This window comes from Myxocyprinus asiaticus, chromosome 30 (genome assembly GCF_019703515.2).
Source record: "Myxocyprinus asiaticus isolate MX2 ecotype Aquarium Trade chromosome 30, UBuf_Myxa_2, whole genome shotgun sequence".
NCBI lineage: Eukaryota > Metazoa > Chordata > Actinopteri > Cypriniformes > Catostomidae > Myxocyprinus > Myxocyprinus asiaticus.
In genome coordinates, this window is record NC_059373.1 from 22,305,873 (window position 1) to 22,316,297 (window position 10,425).

The following is a 10,425-nucleotide window of genomic DNA, read 5'->3' on the forward strand; positions in this document are numbered from 1 at the left end:
CATATAACTGCTGCTTTTAAAGCTTCTAATTAATGTTTTGTTTCATCCTTGTTTTTATATCCTCATACTTTCTTTTAGGGTGAACCAGGAAGTGATGGAGCAGCAGGTAAAGATGTAAGTATCTACTTTGGCTCGATTTTTTTATGTATACCTTTATTTTACTAGGTTAGTCTCTTAAGATTACAAATCTCATACGAGAGAGACCTGGCCAGAATGACAGCATAAATCACAAAAAACATGAAATACACAAGTAAAAACAAGTATACAAAATTTGGTAAATAAATACCTTTTTTTTTTAAAGTTTACCTTTTAAAAAAATGGCTAGATAAATGTCCTATAGTACTTGTCAATGTTTGTGTCAGCAAACACTATGTACAGCATACAACATAACATGTCGTTGCTGTCTGATAAAAGGCACGTATCTCCAAAAAATGTGTTTTTCAAGAGCATGGAAAATCTCTTTTTCTCATAAACAGTCTTAGAAAATGAATCGAAAATACCATAATTAGTCACCTTTAACACCATAAATAGAATTCTATCATTACAAATCTGTTAGTGAACTTTGATATATTAATTGGATACATGGATTTTGTTTTAGCAAATGTGTACATACACGGTTTTCTTGTCATGGGTTCCAATGGTGCATGTTCAGTTGCAGACTCGAGTCTAACTATTCGTGTTCCCAGAACTCAGTTGGTAGGTTATCGATTGCAAGAGAATTTATTTGTGGATATAATCTGAGCTTCCACGTACTATTTTATATCGAAATCAGTTTTATGACTAGGTTTTCTAGTCCAGCTGTTGAGTGGACTGTTCGGTTTCGAGACGCATTTTCCGGATCCAACACATAAATTAGTCAGAATTAGCTTTCACTCGCAGTTTCAAGAAGATGGAAATCTGGCAACCGAATATGGCTGGTATAGTCTACTTTTTAAAGACACCTGACACTGTGCATGCATGAATGGCTTTGGTTGTGAGGGAAACTCACAGAGCCAGCGTTATGTTGGTAATCTCTTCACTACACTTCAGCCGGTAAATTAATTCAGAGGTAAATTAGTTGACACTCTTCAAAACATACATATGCTGTTTCGATGGACACTTCTCAAGGCCAATGGAGATACTTGTTAAACAGCTGATTAAACATCTTTTCATTGGTAATTTTCAATGCATTTTCGATTCATTGGTCATTTCGAAGAGGTCATTTGACGCATTCCGTCTATGGTAAAAAGTGAAAATTGCCAAAAGTGGAGATACGTGTTTTTCATCAGACAGCGATGATTTGCAAACACAATGACCACATTTACATGCAGTTTCTACCATTAATTGTCATATTCTGTTTAAGCCTTCATTCCAAAAAAAAAAAAAAAGAAAAAAAGTGCTTCACACTTGGGATATTCATGTATACATGGTAATCAGCATATTCTGAATAAATGAATTCTGAATAAAAGACATACAAATTCTTTTACCATTATTGTCTTTGGAAATACTATTTAAATACTACTATTTAGTTGTTATGTATTTTAAATAATTCTGTGCAGTCATTTTATAAACTTGTAAATTCTCATAATGTCCTTAAAAATAGCACACAAAAGCATATTAAAAGCAAAATGTAGGCCATGAGACTATTACGAAGTTTTCAGTTATCTGTATGTTGATTAATGCTTTTTTCTATCGCTGAGCTTCTCGCCACGACTTGTAGCACCCAGCCTCAGAGTACCCAGTAATAATTTTTATTTAAAATTTTATAGATTTAAATAAATAATCTGTTATAGATATTCCTGATATTCCAAACAAATTGTTAACATGGCACAGAATTTCAATTAATGCAGATATATGCCAGCTATCTTATTCAAATTCTTGAAACCAGAATTGTGACTTAATATGGTTATTTCAATCTAGTTAATTTGTTAACATGATTCATTCGTATTTATTCCTATTTCGAATATGACCAAATTCTGATTAACATAGAAATATTATTGTGCATGTAAACACTGTCAAACTGCCTAACAGAATTCCTATTAATGCAGACATATGCTAATTATCTTATTCAGATTACTAAAACCATCATTGTGACCTAATCAGTTTATTTCAGTCAGGTTCATATGTGTGACAAGGAGGAGGGCGTGGCTGGACCACGTGCGTCTCTCTCTCTCTCGAACCGGCGTCTCCGGCTGCCCCTTATCTCGCTTTCCCGCTGATCAGCTGATTCAGCACCGGCCATGCTCCATCACGGCCCGGCCACGCCCTCCTCCTCGTCACAATATGTTTATTGATTCATTCCTATTCAGAATATGTCCAAATTCTGATTAATATAGGAATATTCATGTGAATGTAAACACTGTCAAACAGTCTCACAGAATCCCTATTAATGCAGATATATTGTACAGTATGCCAGCTGTCTTATTTAGATTCTTAAAACTAGAATTGGGACTTAATTAGGTTATTTCAGTCTGGTTCACGTGTTTACATGATTCGTTCCTATTTGAAATATGACCAAATTCTTATTGACATGGGACTATCCCTCTGCATGTAAACAGTGCCAAACAGTCTCACAGAATTTGTATTAATGCAGATATATGCAAGCTATCTTATTCATATTTCTAGAAACCAGAATTGTGACTTAGTCAGGTTATTTCAGTTGGGTTAATGTGTTTACATGATTCATTCTTATTAGAAAGAAAATATCAAATTTTGATTAATATATGAATATTCTTGTGCATTTAAACACTGCCAATGATTATTACCACAAAACTCAGTTATATTTGTCCCAGTTTTACTCCTCTAATTATCTGTAACCTCAGGGAGCCGCAGGCCTGCCAGGAGAACCTGGTCCACAGGGACAGAAGGTAAGATGCAGTTTTCACATCTCTGTTAAAATATCTTCGCTCCATTGAACGCTGTCATCTTTCTACATTCGATACGTCTTATTCTGATATAAGATAACACTTCCCCTGTTAATGTTGGCATTAACATACAGTATGTTAAGTTAAGTTGTCAGCTGGCTCCATCTGTAATCATAACAGCGTGATATCTAACCTCAGTTTACCCTCTCTCTATTTTTTCCCCCTCATCTGCCACTGTAGCCTGTCTGAACATCCCTCTCAGATTACAAAGTGACAACATTATGCTCAGTAATAAAGTCATAGAGAGAGGCTTTATCGCTCACTCTGACAGGACAGCATAGTCAGGATTATAAGTTTAGATGTGACTGAGATGAGAGCAGTGCTTTTCTTTCGAACCATTAGTAGAGGCCCTTTAATGTGTTAACACTGTGGTGACTTGCTTTAGATAGATTACTAAATGTACACACAGGACCATCACTTAAATGCACAAGACCCTGGACAATTTTTTTTTTTTTTTTTTTTTTTTTTTATGAACCCCCCTCCCACCCATAATACAGTAGAATTGCATTTCTCCATTGAATTTGTGCAAGTGAAGGTAAAATGTTATGCAGTACACATAGGTTTATAGACTTATTCAAATACATAGGAAGTTTAAATCTTATTCAGGGTGGACTTCATATTTAATTTGAAAATTAGCCTGTGAGGAATAGACAAACAGTCCATTCAATAGGTTGTACTCTCTTAATACCATAGGTTACTTCTAATTCTCACAACTCAGGTTTTCCAAAGTTTTTTATCTGCTGGGAATTTTTTGCAAAGAGGTATTTTCAATGTTTTGTCGGCTGAATGATTTATACGAAGATACAGTACACAACAATACAATGAACTGTCACTAATAGTTTTGTTTTGCGTCCATTGATTTATCAATAGCTCATTTGGGGGGAAAATGGTGAGCAAAATGTACTACCAGTAAGTGACATTGTCAAAATAGGAAGGGACAACTGAATGCAAGCCATATAAAATTATTGTGTTTTCCTGCTTGCCACCCTTATCATAAAACTATATGGGATGGACCTTAAAATTTTCAGTTTGTGGATTGTATAGTACTGAGCAGAAGTTTATATATTAGGACTTTTATATAGCGCCATAACTGGGACCACTGAGTAGCCTGTGGTTATTGTAGTACAGTGACCTGCATGGTAAATCACAGCTATGCCTTTGCTCTTGTCCAGGGTGAGGCAGGTACAGCAGGCCAGAGGGGACCCCCAGGAGAACGAGGACGTCCTGGCCCACCAGGAGGAGGCTTTGGGTTTGGCTCTAAAGGACCAGAAGGGATCATAGGACCAGCAGGACCACGTGGCGAGAGGGGAAGCCCAGGTTCACCTGGACCAGCTGGGGTCCCTGGATCACCAGGAATCCCAGGAAATGATGTGAGGCTTTTACAATGATGATAAACAGCCATACATTGTAGCTGAAAGAGCTTATTAATAGCGACTTAATAATGCATTATCATACAGAATAGTGTCTACTCTATCTAGATTTGAGAAACAATGAGTGATTGCTTGTGGTTTGACTAATAAGATGAGAGTCCTTATAATGTATGCAGTTTGGCAGTATAGTTTGCATCATTATTTTTACTTCAAACTGTTTCTATTTTTTTGTTTGTTTCCAGGCTGTTGTGAACTATGATGATTTAAGGTCCTTCATCAGACAGCAAGTCATAAAGATCTTTGATGGTGAGAATAACATAAACACATTTTACGATACATTATCCCTTGCTTAGCATAAACAACTTTTAATAGGAAAAAAAATGTTTAAAGTAACACTAACCAAGATTAATAAGTGCTGTAAAAGTATTGCTCATTGTTAGTACATGTTAACTAATGTAGTTAACTAATATCAACACATACAACATTTTTACAAATACGACCTAATAATTCAATGAACATACATTATTTGCAATTACGAACTATTTTACGGCATATATTTTGTTTTTAAAGATTTTAAAGGCTATAGTTAACTTGTTCCCGCAGAGCGCATGGGCTACTACATGTCACGAATGCAGATGCCAGTTGAGATGGTCGCATCCCCTGGTCGACCGGGACCCCCAGGGAAAGATGGAAGTCCTGGAATCCCAGGGCCCCCAGGGATTCCAGGCAGTCCTGGGCAGATTGGCCGTGAGGGAAGGCAGGGGCCCATGGGCCCACCTGGTAAGAGAAAATTGTGCTAATGTTTCCTGCAACAGATCTATGTGTCATGTGCTCAGTCTTCCAAATGGATGCTCTTATTTGTGTTTGTCCTCAGGTGCCCCTGGTGTAAAGGGAGAGAAAGGAGATAAAGGTGTAGGAGAGATGGGAGACAGTGGTCCTCCAGGTGCTCCAGGTCTGACTTTAAGTTATCTTAAATAATGTATGCGTGTATGCCATGTTTTTTTTGTTTTGTTTTTTTCTGCGGAACACAAAAGGACAATTTTTCCAAACAATAACAGTTCTTATTTACCAGGTTCTGTCAAGCTCTAAAATGAAAAAAAAAAAAAAAAAAAAAACACAATAAAAGCACCTTAAAAGTAGTAAATATGACTTCAATTCCAAGTTCTCAGAAGCCGTACAATAGATTTGTGTGAGGAAAAGACCCATATTTAAGTTGTAATTCTCTAATTATCTTCAGAGGTGTAGACTATCAGTGAAAAATGACTTAAATTTTGGACTTTTGGTCGTGGTATTGGAAAACAGCAATGAGTAAAAAATGTCTGTGTGTTCCATGGGGGGGGGGACAGCATACTGGTTTGGAATAATATGAGGGTGATTAAATAATGAAAATTTGTGGGTGATCTACTCCCAAAACGTCGTTTTAAAAATACTTTTTCTTTGGAATAACATGCACGGATTAATCATTCACAATAAGGCCAAGAATGTGCTTTACAAAAGTAAAAACAATTTTGATGCATTTCATGTTTGTCTAATGTCTTTTCCATGTTTATTCTGCTTTGACACATTGTTAGTTCCTTTCTTTTCTTCTATTCTGTCTTTTCACTCAGGTGTGCCTGGTCCTCCTGGTTACGGTAAGATGGGACCACCCGGTCCTTCTGGTCAGCAGGGCATCCCCGGGGTTTCTGGACCTCCAGGGACCCCTGGACAGAAGGGCAAGGATGGCCGTTGTCACCCGTCAGACTGTATGAGGATGCCTGTGGAGTACAACCCCAAAGGTCCCCCTCCCATAGGTCCCATGTACTAGAAGAGCATGTGAGAGGGTCTAAGAGAGGTAAAAGATGGAGGATGATACCCAATGATTGGCATTCTCTCAATGACTTACCTGTACCTACTAAGGCTTCAGAGAAGAACCATGGAGAACCAAAGGATTAGTGTGCATTTATTTCACAATGAGCAAGCCACTGATGCCAGGCCACTCACTGATTCATCACCAAAGTGGACATTTATAAGCTGTTGTTTGCTTTTGAACCAATGCAGAATGGCAGTGCATTCTCTACTACCACTACAACCGGTGCAAAATGCAAAACCCAGTGCATTGAACCTTCAACCTTATCCCAAAATGCCACACTTGCATCATAAATGTTTTTGAATATGATTTATTATAGCAAATGGAAGACTCCTAGATTCACAAGATACTCTTAACTTTACATACATGACGTCCCTGAACAATTGTGTATATTAGCTTAAATGATTTGTATTGGTGACAAGATTTATTTAGGAATCAGATTTCAGCATTTCAATAAGCCTACAGGCCCCACTAAAGATATCCGTTAGTTGCCTTTGACACCTCACATCAATGCTCTTTGTATTCTATTAAATTAATTTTGTGAATTAAATACAAGTTAAACAGATAGTTTATTCAAAAATGAAATGTATTTAATCGTTTACTCACCCTCATGTTGTTCCAGACATGTATGCCTTTTTTTTATCGCTTGGAACACAAAAAGAAATGTTTGGCAGAATGTTAAACTATGTCACCATTCACTTTCATTGCACCTTTTTTTTTTTTTTTTTTTTTTCGCCATACAGTGAAAGTGAATGGTGACTGAGTCTAACATTCTGCCAAACATTTCTGTTTATTTCGTGTTGACATTTTCATTTTTGGGTGAATTATCCCTTTAAGTCCTATCAACAGCTTCTGTGGCATGCTGAAAATAAACAAAAAACTGTTGACACATGCACTTACAATGGAAGTCTAAGGGGCAGCTGCTGCATGCTTACTAGGGCTGTTTGATTCCAGAAATGTGGAACTCGACTCTATTCCTGCATCGATTCCAAGAGTCCATTCCAGACTAATTTTTTTGATTCCGAAAATAACAGGAAGTAAAGTTAAATCTCATAATAAACAGCTCACTACTAAGCATTCTTTGCACTATTTATAACTGCATGAATTACATTTACTATTAATAGGTCCATTCTAAAATTAAATCAGGGCCTATATGCACATACCAAAGCGTGATCAGTCCCATGAGATACATTTGAGGGAAGTTTGAGTAGATGCACATGTGTTCCAAAGAACTACCACAAATAATCTTAAAAGCACCATTTAACCTACATTGGAATTGTCTGTTACCACTCACGAGAACCGTCCACTACCTTTTGTACTCTGAATAAAATGTCCAAACCATACACTTCAGTTTTATTTAAAAATCCAGGTTGTTGTACTGGTTTATTTCATACAATTTAAAAAAAAATATAGATTTTATAACGTGTACTTAAAATTATTGTTTTTGAATTTGATTTCATAAAATAATTTTAAATAAAAATTGTGTAAAATGTAGGCTACATAAAAATATATATATGTGCAAAAGGTTTTAAAGCACTAAAATGTCTAGAACAAGTAGAGAAGCATTACATTGTCGCTTTTATAAGTGCAGCACATTGATCATTTAAACTTAAACATACCGATTTGTTGATGTGAACTAGGAAGCTAACTCAACTCTGCCATCTCCTTGTTGCAGACTTGTTTTGTTGTAACATCGGGGAAGTCGTTTGTTATCGTATGCTAATTTACTGTCACAAATTTGGCATGTTATTTGATTTTAATCCAAAGTAAAATACCAGCAAACAATACAGGTCTGGAAAGCAGATATGTTGAACTGTGTGATTGCTTCATACAGATGAAAAAACAGAGTGGATTTACAGATGCTGACGGACTACAAAAGACTCAGAGTCAGGTTGATGATTGTTAAGATGCAGTTATTTTATAATTCTTTTGTAAATTGATTTAGTGCTGTTAGGCTTCTGAAATGTGTAGTAGTTCAGTGGTTGAGGAAATAAACACAGTCCAAAAATATCAACTGGTTTCCCTGAAAGGGAGTCGATTCCCAGCCCTAATGCTTGTCCCATAGACTTCCATTGTATGTGCATTTCTGTGTGCACGTCTATATTGTTTGTTTGTTTTTACAAACTAAGGTACGTAAGGTCAAAAGGTGGGTTGAAATTATTTTCTGTGGTTATCAACAGAATGCCACAGATGAAAGAGCTTAACTTGTATTTAAACTGGAATATTCCTTTAAGAATATTTTTGGCAGCTGCTAAATTTCTGTTTTGGCATATACAGTGTGGCATAAATATTTTTTGCCAATAAAAATGTCCTTCCACAGTTTGTTGAAGACTGAAATAATAATTTTGAGGTTATCATTAGGCATAGATATGGTTCCTGTGATTAATTATGTTAATTATTAAAATTAACTTCCCTGAGGGCTTGTGTTGTACATATTTATATGTAATGGCTTTTTGTACTTTTTATAAATTTGACATCAGCATGGCAGCCCTTGTTATTGTCACTTTGTCTCAGATATTTTGGAATATTGTGAAATTTTATAAGCTTTAAACAAATGGATGTTTTGTATGCAGTTTTGGGTTGGAAAGCAAACTTGTATAAGTTTGTAAGTTTGTATTTGTATAAGTTTGTTAGTGACACCTAGGCTATCTCTCTGTGAGCTCTGTGATGACATCTCATCCAACATGCTGGGCTCTTAAACTTGAATTTACTTCTCTGATATGCTGTACCACTTGCCAGTGAACCATCATGTGCTTTTAGAATGCTCTAATCTTAAGTAAGCTTTGCTAGTCATCTTGAAAAACATCAGTTCCCCATCCTTCATCATTCAGTTTTCATCTTCTCTAAAGCTAAATGCAAACCACCAGAAAGCTGTTCACTGTTTCTCAGTAATTCAGTACTCTGCTGCGGTAGGCAGTCCGATGCTTTATCATCTCTTTGTCACTCCTATACCTGCTCTGTGTGTGTATTAGCTATACTTAGCTATAGTTTGGGGACAAATCAGTCCATAGTATGTATAACATATGGGTTTCCTTTTCTATACTTTGGAAACAACATGGTCCTCAGAAGTTAGCTTAATCTGACAAAACTTCCCTTTGTGGACATTCTCAATTGGAAAATGACATAAAGCCAATAATGTTTTTGTAACACTTTACAATAAGGTTCTATTTGTTAAAATTAGTAATTGTATAAGGTGTCAAGAACTAACAATGAACAATATATTTTTACAGCATTTATTAATCTTGGTTAGTGTTAATATTTAAAGATAGCCTACAGTTTTTCACTGTTGGTTCAAGCTGGTTAATAATGCATTAACAAATGTTAACATACGCAACTTTTATTTAAAAAAAATGTATTAGTATATGTTGAAATTAACATTAACCAAGATTACTATGAGCTGAAAAAGTATTGTTCAGTAATAGTTCATGTTAGTTTACTATTGTTTCAAAAATACAACATATTGTAAGGAGTAGGTAGGATATTACAATTAGCTTTATGTAAAAAGTTGATGGTATGTCTCTGTTTAGATATTTCAGAAAATCAATGTGTGTACGTGTGTGTAAAGGTAGAGAGAAAGAGTCTGCATCCATATTAGGAGGATAACTTTGTCAGAGCTTATAAGTTTAGTTTTTCTGAGAGCAGTGAGAATTCAAATTCTCAAATTATGCAGTTTTCAAAGGTGAACATTTGAATGAATTTCATATTGGCTTTTCAGCCTTTTATTTATCCCAAGCTTTTAAAAATCCCTCCCATCATGCATCTCATCATAGCGATGTTTGTGTCAGCAAGTAATTTGTGTGCAAATCCTTTTTTGAAGAAACCTAAATGCAATAAAACTTTGAAAGCAGAATTGTATGATCTTGTTCTCCTACATTCCTGTCAATCCCAATATGACCTATATCAACCTTTTATATGTTTCTTCAATTTGTAACCATAGTGACAGTTTTGTATTTGCACAAAGACGACCAAACAGTCATGAAATGCTTAGTGTGGTTAAACCAAGAGTAAAATGCTCCAGTTACATGTGAGGTGTGTAATTTCTAACAGAACTGGAAAAATAATGATTGTTTTCAAACAGGTTTCCCAAACACTCATCTTGTCTTCCATTGGTAAGACATAAAGGTAGTCCCGCCCCAAACTTACTTTACTGGTTGAGCCAATGTTACCTGGCTGGACTGGTCAGGATGCTCAAACAAACAGAGCAATGTTTTTATAGGACTACAATGTTTACACTTTTTGGGGAAATCAATCTACAGATTACTTATTTTACATGAAGGAAAAAAAATACACCCTTCAGCTTTTAATT

At 35.8% G+C, this 10,425-nt stretch overlaps 1 protein-coding gene across 4 annotated transcripts in view; it reads left to right on the forward strand.

The window, feature by feature from the left end:
- The window catches only part of col16a1 (collagen, type XVI, alpha 1), a 113,826-nt gene extending 103,857 nt beyond the window's left edge, over positions 1-9,969 (forward strand). For all 4 annotated transcript variants that reach the window (XM_051663565.1, XM_051663567.1, XM_051663566.1 and 1 more), the window contains 7 exons: positions 79-114; positions 2,802-2,846; positions 4,076-4,273; positions 4,516-4,579; positions 4,877-5,053; positions 5,148-5,225; positions 5,881-9,969. In XM_051663565.1, coding sequence (XP_051519525.1) covers positions 79-114; positions 2,802-2,846; positions 4,076-4,273; positions 4,516-4,579; positions 4,877-5,053; positions 5,148-5,225; positions 5,881-6,077 — 795 coding nt within the window. In that variant the 3' untranslated portion in view covers positions 6,078-9,969. The remainder of the gene's footprint in view (positions 1-78; positions 115-2,801; positions 2,847-4,075; positions 4,274-4,515; positions 4,580-4,876; positions 5,054-5,147; positions 5,226-5,880) is intronic.
- Positions 9,970-10,425: the final 456 nt, after the last annotated feature.